Source organism: Martes martes (genome assembly GCF_963455335.1).
Source record: "Martes martes genome assembly, chromosome: 1".
NCBI lineage: Eukaryota > Metazoa > Chordata > Mammalia > Carnivora > Mustelidae > Martes > Martes martes.
In genome coordinates, this window is record NC_137888.1 from 214,531,280 (window position 1) to 214,555,989 (window position 24,710).

Here is a 24,710-nt window from a genome sequence, read left to right on the forward strand (position 1 = left end):
CCGTCGGGCACCCACAGGGCTCACGGGGCTCCGGCCTCGGAGCCGCGCACCTGCCGCCCACTCTCGGCAGCTCCCAAGGCGCCTCCCGCCGGCGGCGCCTCCTTTGCGCCTCCGCCCAGAGCCTCAGGCGCATGCGCAAGCCAGCTGAAGGCAGCGAGCAAGTGTGCACGCTCCTGGCGGCGTCTCGGTAGGTCTCCGCCCCTTTCCCTCGCCCCACCACAGGAGGCGGCCTCCGGCTGGTGCGCACGCGCCGCGGTGAGGGGCGGGGCCTCGCGGCTGCCGGCGCTGACTCTCGCGAGAGGCCGGCGCGCAATTTCGTCGCTCCCCCTCCTTGCCCTCGGCTTCCCGGGCTCGGGCTGCAGCGTCAGCTTCGGAAGGGCCTCCTCGGCGGCGGCGGCGGCGGCGGCTTCTCGGCCTCAGCCCCGGTGCCCGTCGGCACCCCTCGGCCCGAGTCCGCAGCGACGCCCTCACTCGCCGCCCCGGCGCCCGCCTAGGCCGCGGCCGCAGCCCCGGGCTCGCGTCGGCGCCGCCCGCCCCCGGCCCGCCCCCTATGGGCCCCGGTTAGAGGTGCCGCCGCCGCCGGCCCGCGGAGCCCCGATGCTGGCCCGGAGGAAGCCGGTGCTGCCGGCGCTCACCATCAACCCCGCCATCGCCGAGGGCCCGTCCCCCACCAGCGAGGGCGCCTCCGAGTGAGTGGGCCGGGCTTGGCCGGGATGGGGAAGGGGCGGGGGTCCCTGAGTAGTGAGGTGGGTAGGAGGGGGGACCTGAGAGGAAAAGGTGGGTCGGGCGTCCCCTGAGTGGAGAGGGTGGGGTGCGGGCCCTGAGTAGTGAGGTCGGGGCAGCGGGTCCCTCAGCGAAGAGGATGGGGTGCCGCGCTCTCGGTAGTGAGGTTGAGGGGAGGGGGGTTCCTGGTTAGTAAGGCTGGGGCAGGGGGTCTCTGCGTGGAGAGGACGGGGTGCGGGCCCTGAGGATTGAGTCAGCAGAGGGGGTCCCTGTCGTGTGTTCTGGGGAGAGGGTCTCTGGGAGAAGAGGATGGGGTGGGAGGTCTGGAGGAGGGAAATGGAGTTGAGGGAGGGCTCCTGCCCGGAGAGCATGGGGGGAGGAGTCTGAGTGGAGAATGAAGACGGGGGAGGTCCCTGAGGAAGAGGATGGGGTATGGGGCCCGAGTAGTGAAATTGGGGGGGTTGCATACCAGAGAGTGGGGGGAAGGGTCCCTGGAGGGGAAGGGCGGTCGAGGGCTAAGAGGAGCCAGGACCCCCCGAGGGGAGAAGACTAGTTGAGGGGCTCTAAGGGCCCAGGGCCAGGCGAGGCCCCTGTGTAGTGAGGTCAGCTGCAGGATCCTGGTAGGGAGGAGGACAAGGATCCTCTAAGGGCTGGAGCCGCAGGCACGGAAGCAGAGAGGAGGACTTTGGGGGAAGGGACAGAAAGGAGTATCTGGGACAGTGGGGTCTTGAGACGGGGAATCCTACTGTGGGAGGGGCACACACTTGTGAGGTCAAGCGAGGATGATGCCTTGGCCATAGACGTCCCTGGGATCTCCCCACTCCTGTCCCCCACGGTAAAGAGGAGCAGGACGGTTGCAGAGGCCCCTGGCTGGGGTCTGTTTGCTGTGGGTGTGGCGTGACCCCCTGAGAACCAGGTGCGATGGGGGAGCAGCGTGTGTGGCCCCCACTCAGGGGACCCGGCCCCTGTGCCCGGGGCGAGAGGGTCTGATGCCTGTGTGTGCGACGTGACCTCTTTCTCTGTCTCTGAGCCGGCAGCTGGACGTGGGCACAGGGTCCTTATTTTCAAAAGCCCGCGGCTTATCCTGGCAGGAGAGCGCCGTGTCCATTCTCTCTCCTCTTTCTTTTACTCGCTTCTGATTTCCACCCCTTCCAGAACTACCCCCTGCAGAGGAAGCCAGCCGTTGGAATTCCAGGGTTTCTTTATAACCACAGCTGGGTTGCTATTACATGTAAAGCGGATGGGTCAGCTGACTACCAGGACGCATGTTCAGATCGCAGGGCCGTTCGAAGACGACTTTGCAGAGTCTGGCCTCAGAAGCCACCTCTTCAGCCCTTTAGGAGAGAAGCTTGTCGTGTACATTCATTCCTTTGCCTTCCCTCCTCCGTCCCTTCCTCGTCCAGGTCTCTGTGACCCCGGCTTTCAGGGAGCACCTAGTAGGCCTTCGGTCCCGACTCAGCACCGTGCCGTGATGAGCAGGGCTTGGCGTTGAGGACGGACACGGGTTTGGTTCCAGGCATTGCCACTTCCTTGCATTGCGACCCACAGGCAGGTTACTTAACCTCTCTGAGCCTGTTCCCTCCTACGTGGGCTGGGACTACAAGATGCCCACCTCCCAGGAAAATCTTGAGAGTGAAACAAGGTGGTGTTTGTAAGCCCTGGTATGTGTTCAGGAAGTGGCACCTAGCCCCCTGCCTTCTAGCAGCTTCTCGCTGTAGCAGCCCCGATGACTTCCCTCATCTCGTTCCCAGCCTGGGCCCCTTTGCTCAGCCTCCAAGTTCTAGCCTAGTTATGGTCACATCTGAGGTTTGGAAGTTTCCTGAGAGAGCCCCAGTCCCCCCCTTCATTCCCTGCTTAAATCCCCCGCCAGGTCTCCCCCAGGTTGGGGGTCAGCCTCTTAAAAACCCTCAGAAATCGGTGGCCGGCATCACTCAGGGACCTTTAGAGACTCTCTGAGCTGCCCACCTTCTCTGGTCCGGTCAGCCCCTGGCCACTGCCAGGATTTGACATGTGCCAGGTCCGAATTCAGGGGAACTGGATGTGTAATACGCCTTCCAGATCCCAGAGGCTTTATATGAAGAAAAGGGAAAAGAAGTTTTCATTCATTTGTTTATACCGATTTCATGTTGAAATTTGCATTTTTTCAAAAAATGTTTTATTTATTTATTTGATAGAGACAGAGATCACAAGCAGGCAGAGAGAGAGGGAAGAAGCAGGCTCCCTGCTGACAGAGAGCCTGATGCGGGGCTCCATCCTATAACCCTGAGACTGTGACCTGAGCCGAAGGCAGAGCCTTTAACCCACTGAGCCACCCAGGCGCCCCGTGAAATTTGTATTTTTGATGAGTTAAATTCAATATGTTAAAACTAATTTCACCTGATAGATATTTTTTAACGTAGCCAGAAAAATTTTAATTGTACACGTGTAAAAAAAAAATTTTTTTTTTGCCCACATGACTTTTATTCTATTTCTTTGTGACAGCACTGGGCTAGTCCTTTGGTGCATTGAGCTAATGTCTTCCCGCCTGTTACAGGGAGCTGCTGTGGACTCCAGGGTTTGGGTCAAAGTCAAGGCATTCGTGGGAATAGCTTTCGGTCAAAATTCCTTGGGAAATTCCTCATATCACCCAATAAAGGGGCGTATGTGGTGGGGTGTTGGTTTTTTTCTTGTCTTTTTCTTCTTTTTTTTAAAGATTTATTTATTTATTTGAGAGAGCACAGGGGAGGGAGAGAACCCCAAGCAGACGCCACACTGAGCATGGAGCCCGATGTGGGGCTCGATCCCATGACCCGAGATCATGACCTGAGCCAAAATCAAGAACCAGACAATTCACTGACCGCATCACCCAGGCGCCCCTGGTTGTTTTTTAATGACCGGCTGCAGGAATGTTTGTGCACATAAATGCTTTGTGTTTAGAGTAATGTCCTAAGAGCCTGCTGGCTGGGCAGCCGCACCCTGGAAATGCCTGTGCTGTTTGCTGTCTGCCCCTCTTCGTTTCCCCTCAAGTGCCCCTGTGTCATTCGTGTACTTGTAAGGCAGGCGTCTTGCAGCTTCTGTCTTCTGCCCAGCGGTTCTTGTTCTTGGCCCTGACCCCGCTCAGAACGAGTTTCCTCCTGTGTCAGCCTGAGCCTTCCCTCGCCTGACCCGTGGCTCGTGCCGCCCCATCCCCTCCCTGTTCCTGCGTCTCCTTCCCACGTGGTCTAGAGTCCTCGTGTCAGGAATGGGAGCTCCTGGGTCTGAGACTAGCACCAGTGAACCAGAGCCGGTCCTGAGGGAGGGGCTGGTGTCTGATCCATCCCCGTGTCCTTACAGCCACGCACCTGGGGCCTGGCACTCGGCGGCCTCACCCTGAGCTCGGCCGGGTGCGGTCATCTTTCCGCAGCCTGCACTCTCTTCACTGGCCCTTGCCCTTTGGGTCTTTGCAGAGCAAACTTGGTGGACCTCCAGAAGAAGCTGGCAGAGCTAGAACTGGATGAGCAGCAGAAGAAGCGACTGGAAGCCTTCCTCACCCAGAAGGCCAAGGTCGGGGAGCTCAAGGACGATGACTTTGAACGGATCTCGGAGCTGGGAGCTGGGAACGGCGGGGTGGTCACCAAGGTCCAGCACAGACCGTCCGGACTCATCATGGCGAGAAAGGTGAGGGGCAGTCGATGAGGGCGTGCACTCCGTCCCTGTGCCCTGCGGCGGTGTGTGGTGGGGCAGCCCCCCCCCCCCGAAATAAGAGGTAGGTTTGAAAGGTGCAGGTTTCTGCTTTTTTTCTTTTTCTTTTTTTTAAGATTTCTATTTATTTGTTTGACAGACAGAGGTCACAAGTAAGGCAGAGAGGCAGGCAGAGAGAGAGGAGGCAGCAGGCTCCCGGCCGAGCAAAGAGCCCGATGCGGGGCTCGATCCCAGGACCCTGAGATCATGACCTGAGCCGAAGGCAGAGGCTTTAACCCACTGAGCCACCCAGGTGCCCCAGGCCTCTGCTTTCTGATTGGCCCCTGGGCTTGGCACGCTCAGGTCTCTCCCGTCCTCAGGGAGAGCCGGCCTCTGGTGAGGACACGGCAGGGCCCCTCGGCCTTGAGCATCTCTTCCCTTCCGTCCCTGACTTCTGCCTTCCAGAACTTAAACTCCCGTGCTCAGAAACGTCCGGATTGTTCTAGACTGGCACCCTCACCCGGGCTCCCAGCTGAGCGGTCTAGAGTCCTCCCTGCAAGCTGGATGGGTGGAGAAGAGGAGGATGTGACCCTTTGGGGATAGTGGCTCACATAACCAGGGGACTTTGTGTGACAAATTACAGGGAAAATCACCTCTTTCTGGAATCCCCTCCCCCATAGGTCCTACTTCTCGTGCTCAGAAACCCAGGCACCCCATGCCTGTGTGATGCCCGCTGTCCTGCCTTTCCCGGGAGAACTGCACTGGCTGGCTGTCCCCTGGCCTGTTTCTCCTGCCCCTGGAGCACCCCCGCCCTCCGAGACCTGGTTCTACCCCCTCCACACAGGCAGCCTTTGCTGAACTGGAGACCCCAGAAATCTCGGGTCTGCTGTCACCCCGTGAGCAGGGATAGAAAGGCAGATGTGAGATTCCACGGGTGGTGGGGAGGGGGGCCCCTGCGAACAGCGTGCTGGCCCAGGTCGGCATTGGGGACCTCGGAGAGCCCCCAGGCCAGCTGATCAGTCGCCGGGGGGCACCGACGGGCTTTGTAGGCCTGACTCCGGGAGCTGCTTGGTAGCTCTGTGAAAGCCTTTGGAGCCAGATTTGGGGGTATAAACCCCAGGGGCCCAGATCAGTTCTGCCGGACAGTCACAGTGCCGGCCCAGTGCGGGTTTCCAGGTTTTACACCATCCTTCAGCCATAGGAGACACTGCCGTGGGCGGTGGGTTGGGGACTGCAGGGGACGCTGCCGGCATGACAGCTTGCCCGAGCTTCCATAAGTCTCTCAAAGTAAAAACCTGCGGGACAGTAGGTCTGAGACTGGGGGGAGAAGGGCGTCCAGTTTTGGTCTCCGTAGATGGTAGGCTCCCCCGTGGCGGGTTCCCGAGTGGCCGCGCGCCCAGCCCGGTGCCCACGAGCACTTGGCAAACACGTTGAACGAGAAGGCCGGGCCCGGCGCTGCGCGGCTCCAGGCGGTGACTCTGTGATGGCCCAGGAGCTCACGGCCGGCCCCCCGGAGTCAGGGGCTCCTCTCAGCCCGTCTGGAGTGCCAGTTCAGCCTCGGCCCGGGTTGTCTTTGTTCAGCTGCCAGCGCTGATGGGAATTGATGCGGCAGAGTGGTTTTGGGGAAACCAGCCTGGTCCTTCCCCCACCCCTCCCAGCTACCCTGGGTGGGTTCTGAACTCCCAGGTGCCGCGTATGGATTCTAGCCTTTGTGAGAACATAAGGTCACCAGATCTCCAAAACAGCCTGGAGTGGGGCTTCTCCCCGCGCAGCACCCTTTGTTGCCAGCATCCCCGTAGCCCCTTCGATTGGCCGAGGATTTTCCTAACCAGTATGACCTGCCGGGAGAGAGCAGGGAGGCCAGTTATGTAAGCCCCGAGCGAACTGGTCTTGGTGTTTATAATCACATGTGTTAGAAAGTGTGTTCTTGACTCACGCGTTGCGTTCTGACTCCTGCATCCTTCTGCGAACCCGGGGGGCGAGACCTCTGCATTGCTCAGGCCCCGGGAGCTGTAGGATGAATTAGAGTATGTATTGGGCACGTGCTCTCCTAGGCTCCCCAGAACTCGGGCAGAGGAGCCTATTTGGGCGTCGCGTTTGTGTGGGCCCCGAGTGCTTGCTTGCCTCCGATGGGGTTCTGTGAGCCCTGCGAGGCCGCGTCGTGGTCCTGGCTGCCATCCTTCGAGTGGCTGCTGAGCGGCAGAGCAGGTGTCCTGTTCTGATCTCAGGAGAGCAAAAGCTCCATTTTACACAGAAGGAAACGGGCCAAGGTGGGTTGGCGTCTGAGTCCGGTGTGAGCCCTCTCGGGTCTGCCCTTTCCCGTTGGGCCTGAACTGGAGGAAGCTGTCAGCGTTTTGCCTCCAGAATGTCTTTCCTTCTCTTTCCTGTGTGTACCCCCATTCTGCAGTAGAAGTCGCCGAAACCCCTGGGCGGGCTTGGTGTTGGGTTTGAATGGCTAGCGCCGTCCCTGTGTCACCAGCTCCCGGAGTGTGCATGACCCCAGGTGGTGGCGTGGAGAGGGCGTGGCTTTGGGTGATCCAGGAGCCCGGCCCTGACGCACCCTTGACCGCTCGGCAGCCGCGTGCCCCTGGAAACAGGATCGAGCCTCTCAGAACCTGCAGTGGGGGCGGTTCTCCCGTCCCCGGGAGCTGTGGAAATGTGTGCTCAGAAGCGTGCCCCTTCCCATGCCCGCTCTTTCTCCATACGCTCTCAGTGTGGCTCCTTGGGACCTGGAAGGCCCACCCTACAGGCCCGGGTGGAAGTGGCCCATGAGCCCCTGCGTCCTCCCTGCGTCTTTCCCCAGAAGCGTTTTGGCTTCCGGTGGCCGTCCTTTCCATGCCGGGCCCCAACTCCAGGCTCCTGTGACCTCTGGGTTTCCGTCCAGGGCCGCCCAGCTCTGTCCACTCCTCCCTGTGCTGCAGAGCCTGGAGTCCTTGCTCCCCAGCTGAGTCGCTCATCTGCGGCTCCTTTGAAGTTCTTGGCCGAGAGCTGCAGTGTCCGTGGCCGCCGGCCCGGTCAGCCGTGTGCACAGAGCCCCCGAGACGCGGTCGGTCCGGCCGGGGTGTGCTGTCGTGCAGAGAATCACGGCGCCAGGTTTCAGGGGCTCAGTATGGGTCCATCGCGTGAATATTTTTACATGGGTTGCATGTTGAAACAGTCTTTTTTTTTTTAATCTGACAGAGATCACAAGCAGGCAGAGAGGCAGGCAGAGAGAGAGGGGGAGGCAGGCTCCCCACTGAGCAGAGAGCCCGTTGCGGGGCTCGATCCCTGGACCCTGGGATCATGACCTGAGCTGAAGGCAGAGGCTTTAACCCACTGAGCCACCCAGGCGCCCCTGAAACAGTCATTTTTTGATATGCTGCATTGAGTTAAAATACGTGAAAAGAGTCACTTCTGTTTCTTTGTACTCTTGTAACTTGGCAGCCGGAGGGTTTACAACTAAACACGAGGCCTGGTTGTATTTCTGTGGCTTATGTTGGCCACTGTCACCTGGTGGGGCTCATCCTTCGGCCTCAGCAAGTCTCTCTGGGATTTTGAGAGCAAACCTCCTGCCTTCCGCGTAGACGGCAACACTTCATTTTCAGACCAGCATCTCGTGTGTGCCTGTTGGCATCACACCACAGGTGTGGTCCCCCCAGAGGAGAGAGCGTCCCCAGGTCCTACTGGACGCTTGGGTGGCCGCCACACTCCGGCAGTTGTGAGTCCTGCTGTGTGAACACAGCTGAGTGAGTTTGTGTGTGGACGTGTGTTTTCTTGTTCTCTAGGTAAGTGCCTCGGAGCGGATTGCACAGTGTCGAAAGCTGCCGTGAGCACATCAAGGGTCGGGGGCCAAAGCTGCCTCCTCCTGGGCCCCATAGAAGCCTGGTTGTGAGCCCCTTTCGCTTCCCCCCGCAGCTGATCCACCTGGAGATCAAGCCGGCCATCCGGAACCAGATCATCCGCGAGCTGCAGGTGCTGCACGAGTGTAACTCTCCGTACATCGTGGGCTTCTACGGGGCCTTCTACAGCGACGGCGAGATCAGCATCTGCATGGAGCACATGGTGAGTGCGCCTGCTGCCAGCGGGTCCCCTGGAGACGTTCCGTGCCGCGCGGCCGTGTGCACCTAGGTCCCCGGTTCTGTAGCACGAGACGCCCCCCCCTTGCAGCCCGGCCTCTGCCTGCACACTTAGTGGAAGCCGTTCCCCACTGGCACGCAGGCAGCCCGCGTCGCTTTCCCCACGGTCCGTGTCCCGGCCACGGCGAGAGCCTGTTAGGTAGATCATCGAACTCGGTCGGGGTGGCGGACACTAGTTGTTTCCCACCTGTCGGGAGTGGCAGTGCGAGGAATGTCCTTTGCCCAGAGGTGGGATGAGGCCCCGGAGGTGGAGTTGCTGGGCCCAGGGGCCCCGGAGCAGAGGGCAGCGAGCTGCGTGCTCTGTTCAGGGTGAGACCCGGCTTTGCCACCCAGCTCGGGTCTGTGGAATCGGGAGCTCCGGGGTGGAACCCGGGAACGGATCTTGTTTCAAAGCACCCTGTTGGTTCTGATGAGCCCCCTTGTTAAGAAACGCTGGTCTCGAACCTCAGAAATGGGTGGGATCTGGGGTAACGAAAGCAGAAGTGGTCAGAGCTCAGGGCCCCGGGAGGAAGTGCAGCCGACCCCGGGCCGAGCCTGATTCGTCGGGTACGGGGCTGCCTGCTGCCGGGCCGTCCAGGCTCGGGCCCTTTGGGGCCCTTGCAAAACCAGGATGCGGTGACCTTGGCCCGGGGGCTTCGGTTACGCCTTGCAGGCACAGCGCCGTCTTCCCTGATGGTTTTGTAACGGAGGCAGGAAGTGAGTTTGAGCAAGCCGCCGGTTGGAGTGCGTTGTGAGCCGCAGCGTGGTGTGACCCTGCCCTGGAGAAGGCGCTTCCCGCCCTCCCGCTCTGCCCCTACCTGGCCCCAGGCTCCTGGCCCAGCAGCGCCCCAACGCAGAGGGAGGGGGAGGTCAAACCTGCCGCCCGCCTGGCGGTCACTGCAGACAGGCACCTAGCGCGAGAAGGGACGGGGCGTCGCTTTGTGATCCGAGGGGCGCCCCTTGCCTCCTCTCCCTGTTTTCCCTGAGTGTGGTGGGAATTCAGAGGTGCCTCTTGCCCTCATAGAGGAGGGGGAGCGTCCCAGCCTGGCCTGCCTTCTGCTTCTGTTGTCGGTGAACCTAAGCAGAGGTTTCCTGCGTGAGGCGTCTGCCCCCCGCAGCACGAGGAGGAGCTGCTGTGACGCGGGGCGGCGGGGAGGTGCTGGCGGTCCCAGTGGTGTATCGTGCCCACCCACTGCCTATTCCTGGTTGGGTTTTCTTGGTGAGCTTTCCTGCCGGGCATAGGAGGAGGGCAGCGGCTCCCTCCGGCAAAGACACCGTTGGCTGAGGTGTGCACCGGCGCAGTGTGCCGAGCTCCGACGCCCCTGTTCGCAGGTTAGCCGTGAGCCTTGGGGAGGGGGCGCTGCAGGCAAGGAAGGGGTGAGAACAAACGGATCGTAAAATACCGGGTCATAACGTACCGGAAGGGGGAGGCCGTCCCACCTGCCTTCGTGGTGTTTCCATGTCCCGTGACCCATGCACAGAACCACGCCGTGTGCCCAGGACCTTTCCGAGCGTGCGGGACCTTCCTGCCATGCTTGCTCATGTGCCACGTTGCGGGACAGCTTGGGGTCAGCTTGTACTCCACCGCCCACCTCCCAACGGCATGATTTGGGACCAGGTTCTCCCCCTCCACCCGAGGGGTGGCAGTGCCTGCCCCTGGGGCCGGGGTGGGGGTCGGGGGAGCCAGTCTTCCCGCGGAGTCGGGAGCAGGGAGCAGAGGGTGAGACATCGTCTCTGTGCAGGTTTGGGTGTGAATTGGCTCCTGTTCCTGACGGGTCGATTCCAGCCCCGGCTCGCGAGCAGAGACCCCAAGTGGGGGATGAGCAGCCCAGACTCAGCACAGAAGGGGGAACTCTCTGGGCAGCACCTGCTGGCCTCTGGGGCTGTCACTGGGACAACTCAGGGCACGGACGTTGCAGACCGTGGGTATCCGGGGGGCAGCTTACTGCCTGTTCAGAGGCACCTGTTGGTATTTTTGGGGATCTAGTCACACCTGAAGCACGTGCTCTCGTGTTCTGTAATAGTGAAAATCACACATCCGCTGGTAGGGGAGAGGTAAGGAACGGTACCGGGCCACTTGGCAACAGGGAGGGGAGATGGTGCTTATGTGCCGAGGGAGAAAATACACATAATGGGAGCCCACTTACGTATAGTTTTTAAACTCGGTGTTTTCCAGTGCGTATGGGAGTGTATGCAAATACACAGAAGGATCTGGAAGCCACAGTTCAGGGGAGGCGAGTGGAATTTTAGGGAGAGGAGAGTGTCGCTTACCTATAATTGCTTTTGTTTTGAGAGAGAGAGAGAGTGGGAGAGAGTGTGAGCAGGGGAAGGGGCAGCGTTTCCAGCAGGCTCCACACTGAGCACAGAGCCCGACGGGGGGCTTGACCTCACGACCCTGAGATCACACCCGGAGCCGAACCCGGGAGCCGGGTGCTGCACCAAGGGGAGCCAGCCGGCCGCCCCGACGGTTGAGCTTTTTTAAGACGGTGCTTGTGCGGCGCTTGCTTAGTAAGAGCGCCGTTCCCGGAACACTTAGAACACACACAAAACGAAAGCGCGTGACGCTGCACAGGGTGTGACATTTGGGGTCAGAGGGACCCAGTTGTGCTGTCTCCTGCACCACTTCCTGTCAGCGTGACTTGAGTGACTTACAGTCTTGTCAGTGTGGACCGGGGTCTCATCCGGAGGTGATCCTGCCCCAGCAGACGCTGGGTTGTGCCTGCGGGCATCTGTGGTCGGCACGGGGATGGGGTGAGGCGGCGGCAGCCAGAGAGGGGACAGAATTGCCCGTTCCCTGAACTGGCAGAGCCGCTGACGAGGTCCCCGCACAGGGTCTGGCCTACTGTGGCCTTTCTGGGGTGCTCTTCCCGGACGTCCTCATCTATAAACCTACCGTGGCCCCATGAAAAGGTCCAGAGCGAAAGGAGCTGTGTCGCAAAGCAGGGTCCTAGTTCAGAAAGAATTTTTCAGTGTGCTTTTACGGTCGGGTGATAGAGGGGAGAGCTGACCCTAGAAGGCCTGCCCGCTGGTCCTGCAGGCGGACCCGGGAAGGCTGGGCCCGTGGGTTTCTCCCGGGGCCTGGCCTCTCTCTGCGCACAGCCCCGCCGCCTCCAGCAGGAGCTAGGCCACAGTCACGTGCGGGTTGTAGAAGCTTCACAGCGCGCTGGGTTTTCCAGGGCTCCCACCCACGGCCTTTCTAACTGAGCAAGGCTGGAGTGGAAGTGCTGGAGACGGCAGCCCCCCGCCTCCCTGCCCCGCTCTCCACTCCTCGACCCTGCGCAGTTGTAGATGGCCTGGAGCAGCGCGGGGAGAAGGCGCCTGCTGCGAGGTTCAGTGCGTCCACCTGGCGTCCCGGGGGCCCGGCGGGGACCCTGGCCTGGGCTTGGTCTCCAGATTTGCTGTCAGGCAGCCCGTGGGTTTAAGGCCAGGCCTCGGGTGGGGAGCTGAGCGGGAGGACCTGTGCAGGGAGCACAGGACCAGACCTATTGGCCGGAGGCAGGGGAGCGACTCCATCCGCCTTCTCCTGCCCTGGTGCCTCCTGGCCTCGTTTCCCAGCTCTCCGACCCCGGTGCAGGGGGGCTGCCACGGGCTGGCGGGACTGGAACCCGAGCCCCAGAAGCGGGTGGGGGAGCTCTGGTGCCTTCGTGGTTGCTCTGGTTGCCAGCCCGGCTCTGTGCCTCGCCCGCCGCTGCCGTGGCAACCTGGGAAGGCCAGCTGAGTCAGAGGCCTGGGCTCCCGGAAGGCGAGGCCGCCGAGGGAGCGTACGGCCACCCTTGTCTTTCCTTACTGGATGGGCCGCTCTGGAGCCCCAGAGCTGCTAGGGCCTGAAGGAGGTCCCACTCTGGGCCAGCGGGTGGCCCTTGGCGGTGGTCTGGCCTCTGTTTCCTGTGGAGGAAGCCAGGCTTCGGCTTGCCGGGAACCAGGGAAATGCTTCGCCTTCCTACCTGCTGCTCCGGTGTCCCTCTCGGGACCAGCCTCCGCCCTGCAGGCCCTGCCCGGCCACCCACTCAGCATGGCTGGCTTTTTTTTTTTTTTTTTTTTTTTTCTGTGCTGACCCTAGGATGGCGGCTCTCTGGACCAGGTGTTGAAAGAAGCCAAGAGAATTCCCGAGGAGATCCTGGGGAAGGTCAGCATTGCGGTAAGTGGCTCCGGCCCCTCTGGCCAGGCAAGCGCTGGGGGGCCGTGCACATGCTCCTGGCCCAGTGCGCTGCCCGGGTTTATTCTCCCCACCCCCTTCCGTGTGGCCAGAGTCAGAGCAGCCCCCAGAAGCCCGGGACTGCAGCCCACACCCATCTCTGCCATCTGCGGGCCTGGCCAGTGGCATCTTGTGGCCTATAAAATGGGAGCGATGCTTCCCTTCCCCATTCAGGTGTCAGGGGTGCCCAGGGCCTGAGTGGCAAGGGCCCCAGCTGCAAAGGACCCCGCAGTGCCACTGTCCCTTGGTGAAAGGGTCGTCTGTCTGCAAGGCCTCCGTGCAAACCCAGCTTGGAAGCACTCCCCAGACGATCCCTGTCGGGGCAGGGCGGCCCTCCTGCAGGGCCTTGGGCCTGGCCAGTCCCTGCTGAGTGCCTGCCCGGCCAGTGGGCCGTGCGTGCGGGCGGGTGAGCCGGGCGTCTGCGCGCTGACCTGGGACAGTATGACCGTCCCTGCTGCTCTTCTCACTTGCCCCCACCCCTCAACATGGACTCCTCCCTGAGCTTGTGGGCCCTTAGGTCTAGAGACTAGCGGCCCCTTAGGTCTGCCCACGGTGCTGTCCCACTGACCCCAGCCCGGGGCTCCCCCACAGGTTCTCCGGGGTTTGGCGTATCTCCGGGAAAAGCACCAGATCATGCACCGAGGTGAGCCAGGCAGGGGTGCCTGGGGGCTGGGCGGGGCTGGCAGGCAGGCCAGGCTCCCCCCTCACCTGCCCCCGCCCTGCCCTTAGATGTGAAACCTTCCAACATCCTCGTCAACTCCCGAGGGGAGATTAAGCTGTGCGATTTTGGGGTGAGCGGGCAGCTCATCGACTCCATGGCCAACTCCTTCGTGGGCACTCGGTCCTACATGTCTGTAAGTCCGTCAGGTCGTGCGGAGATCGGAATCCTCCCCGGCCTGTCAGCTGTTCTCTGTTTTCCAGAAGCTTTTCCAAAGCCTGCGGTTCTCCATAGTACGCTTTCCGTTTCCGCTTGGTTTCTCTTTTCCGTGCAGATTCTCGCTGTGGCTGTGTGCTCCTGCCGGGCTCTCTGGAAGTGCCCGCCCGGTGCCTCCCGCTAGCAGGAAGAGCCCCGTCCAGGAGAGCAGTCAGGCAGCCTCCGGGCCAAGAGTCTACCCCCCAGATAGCTTAGGAAACATCTGGGTGACCTCAGGAGCAGACTCTGAGAAGCTAGTCTTGGGATTGTCGTGGAAGAGGAGGCAGCCCCTGCCTTTCCTGGGGTGGCCACCCTTTCCCAAAAGGGCCGGAGATCTGGGCGTTGAGCGCCGTTGTCAGCCCTGGCTGGGAGCATCGTGGTCCCGCAGCCGGGGCAGGGAGGAGAGGGAGTCGCTCTCTCTCCGCTGCTGGGTCTCTGGAGGGCGGCCCAGGCCTGGACGGGGCCGCAGCAGGAGCGCCACGCGCGCTCCCAGGTCCCAGCGCCCATCGGGGCGTCTCTCTGCTCTCTCGCCGACAGCCGGAGCGGCTGCAGGGCACGCACTACTCCGTGCAGTCAGACATCTGGAGCATGGGGCTGTCCCTGGTGGAGCTGTCCATCGGAAGGTACCCCATCCCCCCGCCAGACGCCAAGGAGCTGGAGGCCATATTTGGCCGGCCCGTGGTGGACGGGGTAGAAGGAGAGCCTCACAGCATCTCGCCGCGGCCGAGACCCCCCGGACGCCCCATCAGCGGTACGGCCTGACTCTGGAACTTCGGGCTGGGACAGGCCGCGAGCCGCACGTGGGGAGTGCCGTGTGCGGGGGCAGCAGCTGCCTCCGCTCTGGCCCCCCTCAGCACCGGCTGTCCCCCTGGTCGTGCTAACTGTGCTCAGCAGTCCCCGGGTGGTCCCGAGGCTTCTGGGGACGGTTCCCCAGGCCACTGCTGTCTAGGGCAGCTGTGCGGGTTGTGGCCAGCCGGGGGGGGCGGGGGGCAGTTGTTCTGGAAACAACCTCCTCAGCCGGGCTGCTGGTTGGTGGGTTTTCCAGCATTTCATCACAGAAACGTTCTAATGGAGAGAAAGGCCCATGAGGTTTGCTCCGCGAGCCACCTACGTGCCCGCCGCCTGGACTCGGCGGCGAACGTTCTGCTGTGTTGGGGCCGGGCCTTGCAGAACCTGAAAGCAGTGGCTCAGAATTTCCTTGGGCAGCTTGTCCGATTCAGTCCTGACACACAGCATGGGAGGGGTCAAGAGGCCAGGGAGCTTTGGGGGACTCTGTGGGCCGGCAGCAATCCCCTGGGAGGTGGGGGACTCCCGTGGGCGCATTCTGGGGGTGGAGAGAGTAAGGGTTACGGTGGACGTGGCGTAATTAGGAAGCAGCGCTTAGGCCTCTGATTTCCATTTTTGAAGTCAAGTGACAGGAAGGGAGCTGAGCAAAGCCAAGGGAGTGTACGGCCGAGTGCGGTTGGGCGTGTTTGCTGCCAGCTTTATGGAGCCCTCAGGCCTCACGCTCCCCGGGCGTCACTTGTGGAAGGTGTACAGTTCGTGGAATTCTGTATCTTCACAAGGTTGCACCAGCATAACCAGTGTCTAGTTTCAGAACGTTCCATCACCCCAAAAAGAAGCCCCTTAGCCACTCACATCTCCTTCCCCGGCCCCCACGAGCCCCCTTCCTGTCTGTGGAGGGGCCTGGTCTGGGCGTGTAGCACGCGTGGGCTCACACCCCATGGGGCCTTCTGTGTCTGGTTCCCTCCCTGCGCGTCGTGGGCTCGGGGTCTGTGCCCAGGACTACGCGGGTCAAAACTTTGCTCCTGTTCACAGTCGTGCGTCCCAGTGGAGGGGACCGTGTTGTCTTTGCGGCTCACGGACACAGGCCATCCAACAGCGGCTTTCACAGTATTTTTCTGCCTAGCTCCTCCTTTGCTAGGGACACTCCCCATCGCTGGGGTGTCTTGATTTTCTCCAAGGGGAGAAGCCCCCCCACCCCCGCTCCCATCTGTGTCCCCGGGCCCTGGCCCTCCCAGCACCAACTCCCAGATGGCATCGCGGGTGTTCAGCTGTGGCCCTGTCCCAACAGGGAGGCGTGGCGGGCCGTGCCAGGCCACCTCGGCCTGCCAGCACCTCCCCCAGCCCCGGCCCGCATGCCCGTTTCAGGACAGGGGACAGAAGGCGAAAGTCCAGCTGCCAAACCTGGCCCTGGCCAGCTGGGTCGAAGACAGGGGTCAGCTACCCACAGCTGGTCGTCCAGTCTGGGCAGCACTTGGGGCCTGATGCTGCCCTCACCCGCGGCTCCGCGCAAGGTCACGCCACCGGCCTTGCTGCTGGCCAGCGCCACCCGCACAGCCTGCCCGGGCGCCGCACGGCAGGGGTTGTGACTTTGGCACGGCCAGGAAGCAGCACCGTGCCAAATGTGTGACTTCTCAAAAAGCACTCCTGTTCATTTTGGCGTTTTGCTTTGTTTTGTTTCGTTAATTCACCGGAGGCTGAGAGAGAAGCTGCCTTCCCCGGAAAGCAAGCCTAGCAGCAGGGAGCCCGCCAGGGCGCCTCCCCTGATCTGGGCCAGCGTCAGGGGCAGGATACTCGGCTGACGCCTGCCTCACCCCTGTTTTGTCTCGGCCCACGCAGGTCACGGGACGGACAGCCGGCCGGCCATGGCCATCTTCGAGCTGCTGGACTATATTGTGAACGAGGTGTGTACCTGAGGCCTCTCTGGCTTGTCTTCATGCGGGCGGGTGAAGCTTTCGGACTAGGAAGTCGTTACCCAGAGGAAGGGATGCCGCACGGAAACTGGACTGTGTGGGGGAGGATTGGGGACAGGCAGGACCTCCTGATGGCCGGTTGTCGGGGGTCAGAGCGCGGCTTTCCTGCTGTGCCGCACGAGTCCGCCACTTCCCAGGAGGAGCTCACGTGCCTGTGTGTGTGCATGTGTGCACGCACGTGTGGGGATGGGGGGAGTAGAGACAACCCCATAGTCCTGCTGCGGGACACCCCCGGCCCAAGCTGCTCCCCACCCCCGGGAGCTCTCCACGTGTCTTGGAGTCCTTGCACGCACAGTCACGAATGACCCCCTAGCCCAGGGAAGGCTCGGGGCAGGAGGCGTGGCGGGCCCGATCCCCCAGATCTTCCTCAACACCGTGTAAGCAGGTAGTGGAGTGGTTTCCCTCGTAGACATCACAGGATGGGAGCAGCCTCCTCGGGCCTGTGGCTGGAAAGGGACAGAGTGGGACCTGTCCCCAAAGCCCGCTCTCCCCGCCTAGCCGTATTGCCCCTCCTAGGCCTCCTTTGGGGCGAAGTATGCTTCCAGGGGCCCTTTGGAGTCAGGGCAGAGAAAGGGGATGGCGTGTGGCACTGGCTTGGCATAGGGTGGTGGGATGAGTGGCCTGGAGCAGGGCTGGTGGTGACAGAACAGGACGGGCAGGCTCTGGTGACACAGCTCGCCCTGCACCTGCAGCCACACCTAGGCCCAGCAAGCCCGTCCTCCCAGGGAGCCCGCCGCCACCTCCCACCCCTGCCTGGAAGGGGGCCCCTTGGGTTTCACCGGGCAGTCTGCCCGTTGCCTTCCCTGACGGGGGCCTGACCCTGCACCCCGCTGTGCCTACCCCAGCACTTACGCATGGGGCCAGGCTCCTTGGGCTTCTGGAACCGGCTGCCTCGTACCCCACCCCTTACCCCAGTGGTCCAGACCCCCAGCTGGAGATGGGTGGGCCCTGTTCTCCTACCACCTGGAACCAGCTGTGATCCCAAAACCAGAACTTTCCAAAGAGAACCCCAGATGAGCCTGAGACCAAGTTGGCAGGACCGGCAACAGGTCCTGTGGGGAAGCTGCCAGAATGCAGGGGTTGGGGGGCTCCCCCTCTGGCAAGGGGAAGGGACTAAGGCCAGGAGAGGTGCCTTCTGAGGGCCCCCAGAAAGTGCTGGGCTGTCCTCATGGATTCAGGCCCGGAAGCACCTTCTCCCCAGGTTTCTGGAACCTTCTTCAAGCATCCGACCCCCACCTCTCTGCTCTCTCCCACAGCCGCCTCCCAAGCTCCCCAGTGGCGTCTTCACCCAGGACTTCCAGGAGTTTGTAAATAAATGGTAAGGTGCCACCACCCCCAGCAAGGTCTCGGGGCGGGCCAGGGCAGGATGCCATGCCGCCAGAGGCCCCGCCTGCCTCCCGGGACAGCTCCCACACCCCGGCCGCCGACCCAGGTGCACACTTCCTTCCTGGTCCTGAGCCGGGTCCCCCTTCCGGGATCAACGGTAGGACTGCCCATGGGCGGTGGCATCGGGGGGCACCTGGAGCTCACCTGAGAACCCAGACAGGTTCCCTTTCCAAGATCGCAGAGTCGTGGTGTCCATCTGCTGTCCCCATCCTGTCCCCAAAGCCCAGAGCAAATCAGGATTTCAGGCTCTTTGGAAATGACGCCATTCCCCGCCTTGCTTTCCGCCAGCAGGCATCCTGGTTTCCTAATTTCTCAAGCTCTGTAACCCACTAGCTTCCAAACAAGCCTTCCAAGTCGGGTTCTGGCAAGTGGCCAGCTGTTCTCAGTGCGTCAGCGTGGGCCTGGGGCGAGCAGGCTCTGGCACAGGAAGGGGGCCTGGGGCCACCCCCCTCACCTTGAGGGCAGTCCTCCAGGTCAGGGCGGGTAGAGTCTGCAGGCCTCATTGCTGCCTGGGGACTGCATCCCACACAGTAGCGAACCCACTCCCGGTGGTGAAGGGACCACTGGCCCTTTGCATGACCGCTGGCGAGCACACTGCTGCACAAACCAAGGGTGTGTGTAAATGTTTTTCTACACCTTGCATTTTTTTTGGTTCTGAACAGCCACCGTTTTGACTTCGGGCTGGTTTGAGCAACTGTCTTTAGGGGCAGTTCTGCTTTTTTGAAGGAAAAAGTTCAGACTCCCAGATCAGGGGGATTTATTTGCTGTTGCTGCTTGGCCTCAGACTGACCAGCGGCCAGGGGTCCCCACAGCCTTTCCCCTTCCTTCTCACCCTGGTATCAGACCCTTGCCCTTCCCTCCCCAGGGGTCCTGCCCTCACCCCCGAGGGATAGCATGTGGATTCTGCTCCTTGCCGCGTCCGGCTTCAGCTGGGCCAGGCGCAGGGACGGGGCTGACCTGTCATGGCTCAGAATGTGGGGTCCCGTGGCCGCTGGCTAACTGCCCTGCCTTGTCTCCCCCGTTCCTCTCTCTTTCTCTCCAGCCTAATAAAGAACCCAGCAGAGCGAGCAGATCTGAAGATGCTCATGGTAAGTGATCCCAGGGGCACTGGCTCACCCCGGGGAGAGGAGAGACCCCAGGCAGCCCTCGAGCGGCTCTGCCGTCCTGCACTGCTTGTCCCCCCAGGGAGCCCCTATCTGTGGTCTCCTGGCTCCAATAGTGGGCGGGTCTAGATTGGCCGTGGCGCCCTTGGCTCCTGGAGGCGCGGTCAGGGGTGTTCCTGGGGCTGGTGGGGCCCCACAGGCTGGGGAGACCCAGGGTTGCCAGCCTCCCTGTGAGTCCCAGGGTTGTCATCTGATGTCCTTGAGAACCAGGGTGGGCGTCGAAACTCCCCCTCCCCTGGCAGGGGAGGGGACACAGGGCAGCGAGGCCACTGGCACATTCAGTCCCCTCCACTGCCTGCTGTCATCCCCACGGCCCTGCTACGCCTGCGGCAGCCCGCCCTTCACCCACCTCTGCGACGCGAGACCGTGTGAGTCCCAGGCACCGGGCCCCCATTGTGGCGTGGCAGAACGTGAGCCTCTATTCAGTGTCAGGACGCAGCCTTTCCAGGAAGGGAGTCTCAGCCTTCCTGCCTCCTTCATAGAGCCTCCACCTCAGGGCCTTTGCACAGGACAGTCCTGCTCCCCGGGGACACCTCCTGTGGCCCTCTCGGCTGGCTTGTCCCCATCCTGGGGTCTCTGCTTTGGCACCTCCTGTGAGGCGTCCCCAGGCACCTCGTCCAGCCTTGCCTCCTCTGTTAGTTTCCGTGACAGCCAGCGTCTCCTGGTCATGGGCGCCACCGAGGGCACCACGTGGGAAGGGTCTGTGTGCCCCGGTTCCAGCAGAGAGTTCCAGTTACACGTGTTAGAGGCATGTGTGACGTTACCAATATGTGTCAGGGGTAAGGTGTACAGATAAGTGATCTAGACGAGCTCCTCGGTGTTGAGGTCCCCATGGGGCCCCCCGGCCTCTCTGCCCCAACTTAAACCACTTCCTGTGGGGCCTGCTGCCCCAGACCATGGGAGTCCTGCCACCCAGCTGGGCGTCTCGTGGAGGTCTGCACCCCTCCCGTGCCCCCCAAGCCCCCAGGGCCGCCCCTGCCCTGCACGCCCTTGGGGACAGCGTCGCTCACGCCCCCCAGCCTTCAGGAAGGAGCTGCTGGTGTCCCGTCCTGTGCAGTTGCCCCCAGCCCCATGTGGCTCTCAGTTCTGGAAACGAAACAGAATGCTGAGTTCTGTTCAGCCGGGAGCCCAATGTCACGGCCTTGGGAGGCTCTCACGGCCCGTGGCTGCCGCACCAGACGGAACATGTTGGGAACTTACTGTCCTCGCACACGCTTCTCTCCTTCCAGATCCGCTGTTCTCTCCCAGGGGCGACTGGGGGGGACAGCGGGTGGTGTCTGGGGACCTTGCGGGCTTCACGACGGGGGGTACTCTGGGCGTCGAGGGGCCGGGGACAGTGCCGTCCCCCTCAGAGCGTGACTGGGCTCACATGGGCGGTGCTGGGCGGTGACGGGGGCTGACGAGCCCACCTCACCTGCCATCCCCGGGAGCTCCGCTGGGCCGGCCGTGGCCTTCCTGACACACCTCTCCTCCCGCCAGAGCCACGCCTTCATCAAGCGGTCCGAGGTGGGAGAAGTGGATTTTGCCGGCTGGTTGTGTGAGACACTGCGGCTGAAGCAGCCCAGCACGCCCACGCGCACGGCTGAGTGACGGGGTCCTGCGGGCGCCGCGCCGCCAGCCCACCCGCGCCCCGCGCCTCCCGCCCAGGCCGGCCGGGCCAGCGCCTCCCCTCCCCGGCCCGGCCCGCCTCTGCCCCCCGCCGCCGTCTGCGGAGCCGCCCGCACCCGCCGTGGGACACTGAGCCTTGCTCCCACCCGTCCCAGCCGGTGTGGCCTCCGGTCCCCGGGGAAGGGTGACGGGTGACGCTGCTCGCGGGGTCTTCTCAGACCTGCTTCTTAGGGTTAAAACAAAACAGGGAAAGAAAACGCAAACCGTGCCCGGTGTACTCCTTGTTCTGTTTGTCGCGGGGTGGGGTGGGGGGGTCGGCCTCTGGCTTGGCCCCAGGCCGGGAGAGCTCCCCGTGAGCCCGCCGCCCACCTGGGGGCAGCGTCATGGGGTAGGGGAGGCACCGAGAACTGGCTCCGCTCTGTTTCCAAGGATGCGGCCTCAGGGGGACCCTCTGGACCGCGGTGTCTGTCTTGCACCAGAGAAAGGGAGGTGCCGCAGCCCCGCACTCCCGTGTCGCCCCCTCGCCGGTGCCCGCCCCGGAGGTGGGCCCCAGCGCCCATTGCTGGTCATGGGGTCCACTCCCTGCCCCCGTCTTGTCATGCCACTGACCCGCCTGTGACGTGCCCCCAGGAGGGACCTGCTCACCGCCTCCTGTGCTGCAGGGGACACCCTCCCGGCTCTCAGTGGCCGGTGTGGAGCTGGCGCTTGGCAGAAAGGAAGCGGCGGGCTCCCAGCCTGTCGGTGTGTCGAGAAACCCCGCAGAGCGCCAGTGAGCCCGCGCCGCCCCCGCGCCTGCAGGCCGTGGCTCTTCCAGTCCCCTCTGCTCGCCCAGGGTGCGTCCCTCGGGCCCTCCAGCAGGTCAGCCACAGCTGCCGGGCGGGGAGACCGGGAGGGCGTGGTGGTCCCCGGTTCCTGTGTCCATCGGGTCGTGCACATGGCCCAGGACCCAGGGCTGGGCCGCTGCGGCTGGAAGGCAGGGCCACCTCTGAAGACGGGGGAGCCACCCCCTGGACGCCGTGGCGGGTCACGGGGCCCAGCCGCTCTGCGGGGGCATGGCCGACGGCCAGGCCTGCGTTTCTGGAGGCGGCCCTTCTACTCTCCTGCCTTGTTTCCTGTGGACACCAAAGAAGAGCCGAGTCGCCGGCTCCTTCCGCCGGCTTCCCAGGTTTCCACCACTGCTGGTCCCCAAAGTCTCTCCTGGTGGAGAGGAGAATAAAGAAGATCCTGGAAGTCTGCCGCTGTCCCTTTGTGGGGCCGGGAAGGTGGGTCAGCATCTGGGTGGTGGGGTCCAGCACGGGCCACTGGGACGGGCCGCATCCTGGGGCCTGTCCCACCCACGCCTAGCCGCAGCCGTTGAGCCTCCGGTAACTGGGGCTTGTCATCTTCAAGGAGTAAGAGACCGTGGTGACTGGGGCCTGAGGGCTCGGGGAGGACTGGGACTCGATGGGGGAGGCCGATTCCAAAGCAGGGTGTCTCCAGGCTCAGGACCCCAGAGAGGTCTGGGTGCCGCCCCAAGGCTTCCGCTCCGCGCTGCCCCAGGGCCGGACTGCAGAGACGCGGGCTTTCTCTTCCATGTCTGCCCCAGACCTGGCTCCCGGGAAGCCAGGGGCTCGCGAGAGCCTCGGGGACCTAGGCAGGTGCCCCCCACTGCCATCTCCCGCACGCGCCGGGCTCTCTGCCGGCCGGACCTGATGACGGTGGCTCCTCGGCGAGGGGGCGAGGCTCCTCGGGAGTCCTGTAGGAGCTGGTGGTTTTGGTATCTCCTGACCTGGGGGTCGGGGCACAAGGTGGCCCTGGGGGGAGAGGGAGCGTTTTGTGCGGCCACGTTGAGGTTTCTTGGCTCTTCTTGAAGAATCGCGATACCATCAAGTACGGGAGCCCCAATGGAGACCCCGCCTCCACGTTCGGGGGCCCCTGCAGACACACCCGTGACCCGGGGCACCCCCTCTTTCTGTTCTCTGTCCAAACAACCAACCAGCGAAGGCGTCAGAGCTCCGCAGTCTTGTGCAGCGGACGGGTTCTCGTCTGTCCGCGCCGGCCTTTCCCTGTGTCCCCGGAGGGCGGGCTCCGTCCCTTCCGCACCGTTTGTGCCGCAGAGTCCTGAGAGGATCCGGATGGCCCGCTGGGGCCCCCGGCCCTCCCAGGAAAGCCCACCCGCACTGCGTGGGCCCGCACCCCCTTTCCGCAGGGCACAGGCCTGCAGACCCGGGCAAGGTCATGGCGCGCCGTACCAGCCCCAGCCTGACCTCCCGGCAGCCGCGTCTAGGCCAGGGAAAGACACGGGGGAAGGTGACCTGATGGTGTGTTTTATTCGCCCCAATAGCAGCAAATTACCACCCTTTTATTTTGTAACCGACACGAGAGATGGGCAGTGTGGTCTTTTAGGTTCTTTTGTGTTTCTTCTTGCACAGAGCCTTTGGAATCTGGCGTGTTTTTTGCCCTCACAGCACCCCTCAGGCCCGCGTGGTCACGTCTCAGGCCCCAGGGGCCACACGTGGCCAGGACTGCACAGCACAGGCCCAGCTCCGCTCCGCTCCGCTCTGTGTCCACTCGGGCTGTCCACCCACTGAGTCTTACCTGGGGACGCAGGGTCATGTCTGGGACGTCTGTGGTGGTCACACTGGGGGCTCCTGGCCTGCGGTGGAGGGGGGTCAGGGGTGCTACTCAGCCCCCACCGCACCCTGGGTGGCCCCGCAGAGAAGGATTCCCCGTGGCCGCGGTGGGGTGGGAGGAACTCTGTACACACTAGACACCAGAGTAACTCCCCAGGGGTCGGGGGTACAGCCCAGGTGACCCTGGTGTCTGTGAGTCACACCCCTCCCCTACTCGGTGTGTGTGTTTATGCTCCACATGGGGCTCGAGCTCGGCAGGTCAAGAGCCGCGTGCTCCAGACGCCCCAGTGAGCACCTTTAAATGTGTGCGGCTCCCAGGACGTCTGCAGTCGGATGACCGTGGAAGGCAGTGACCTGGGGGGTCGGTGGAACCCCCAATCCAGGGTCTCACCCGGGGCCCACTTGCCCCGCAGGGGACACGGTCCTGTCTGGGGACCTCTGTGGTGGTCGCATTGGGGAGCTCCTGACGTTGAGGGGGTGGGGCCAGGGGTGCTGCCCCGCCCCCACAGCACCCCGAGGACGCTAAACCGCACCCCAGTTTGATGCCCCGAGAGGCAGAGGCCTCTGTGCCCCAGCCAGTGGACTTCCCGTGGCCGTAGCCCGGGGCCCAGTGCGGCAGGAGGGATGTGGGCAGAGGGGCCCCGGAACCTTCTGGAAGGTGGGGAGTCCGGAGCAGGGTGCTCAGCCAGCCCTCGGGGCGGAGGTATGTGCTGGGCAGGAAGCCTCAGGTCAGAGGCGGAAGTCGGCCTCCCTCTGTGGGCCACGGACTCCGGGTTAACAGAGGTCAGAGGAAACTGCCACAGGGTTTCCCAGAACGCGGGGTCCAAGCGGGAGTGGGGTGGGGAGGGGCCCCCTCAAAACGAAAGCAGCAGGGGCCCTCCAGGCGCCGCCCCTCTCGGGGCTCGGAGCTGCCCAGGTGTGTGAGCCCGAGGGCTGCCCGGCCAGGTGCGCAGAGGAGGACCGGCCTGGTCTGCTGTCCCCATGGCAACCGAGGAGGAGGAAGGAGGGCCAGAGGGAGAGGCCTGGGCCCCACCGAGCCATGAACCGAGGCCCGGCTGTCTCGGGTTTCTGCTCGGGCTTCCCAGGGGACAGGGAGGCCGAAGAGCAGCCCTTGGAGAACCAGGGGCCTCAGGTGAGGGAGGAACTTGGGCCCACAGCTCTGCCCCGTCCCCTGGGACACCCACATCACTGTCCCCCTGGGTCTGTGGCCCCATTCCCTCCCCGCCCCCGCCAGCAGGAGGGGGTCCTCCCAGGAGCCCAGAGATGGCGCCTGCCACTCCCCCTGGCAGGAGCAGACCCTCTGGGGCAGCCCGAATCCCTTCTCCTTCCACCCTGGCCACAGCCCAGAATGTGGGCAGCACAGTTCTCTGACCCGAGAGGGTCCCGCCTCCCCCAGGACAAACGCTGGCCATCCCGCCCTCCCCGGAGCCATGCTTTCTCTTGACTCTATCACTGTCTTTTCCGTCCCCTGGTGCCCCATGGCGGGGCCCACAGCCTGGCCGTAGGCTGAACATAGCTCACGGAGCCCTTGATCAAGGCTAAAGGCAAAGCGACAGGAACCATGAAGGGGGGTCCCGAGGGCCGGGCAGAGTGCACCCCAGCAGCGGAACTCGCATAGGCC

The 24,710-nt window shown here is 63.2% G+C and overlaps 2 protein-coding genes across 2 annotated transcripts in view; one reads left to right on the forward strand and one right to left on the reverse strand.

The window, feature by feature from the left end:
* Positions 1-24,710, reverse strand: part of FSD1 (fibronectin type III and SPRY domain containing 1) — a gene marked incomplete at both ends in the record, with an annotated part of 516,986 nt that overhangs the window by 123,494 nt on the left and 368,782 nt on the right. The window lies entirely within an intron of this gene.
* MAP2K2 (mitogen-activated protein kinase kinase 2) lies at positions 279-20,745 on the forward strand. The gene is made up of 11 exons (XM_080824354.1): positions 279-689; positions 4,149-4,359; positions 8,257-8,403; positions 12,517-12,594; positions 13,243-13,294; positions 13,381-13,505; positions 14,102-14,315; positions 16,187-16,251; positions 17,577-17,638; positions 18,749-18,794; positions 20,349-20,745. Exons 1-11 carry the CDS (start codon positions 598-600, stop codon positions 20,457-20,459), a joined length of 1,203 nt encoding a protein of 400 aa, XP_080680480.1. The 5' UTR covers positions 279-597; the 3' UTR covers positions 20,460-20,745.

Excerpts from the sequence above, each read along its gene's own strand:
- MAP2K2 (XM_080824354.1), top strand. The coding sequence starts at position 598 with ATGCTGGCCCGGAGGAAGCCGGTGCTGCCGGCGCTCACCATCAACCCC. Across the intron at positions 4,360-8,256 it reads GACTCATCATGGCGAGAAAG|CTGATCCACCTGGAGATCAA; the intron begins GTGAGGGGCAGT and ends TTCCCCCCGCAG. Across the intron at positions 17,639-18,748 it reads CAGGAGTTTGTAAATAAATG|CCTAATAAAGAACCCAGCAG; the intron begins GTAAGGTGCCAC and ends CTTTCTCTCCAG.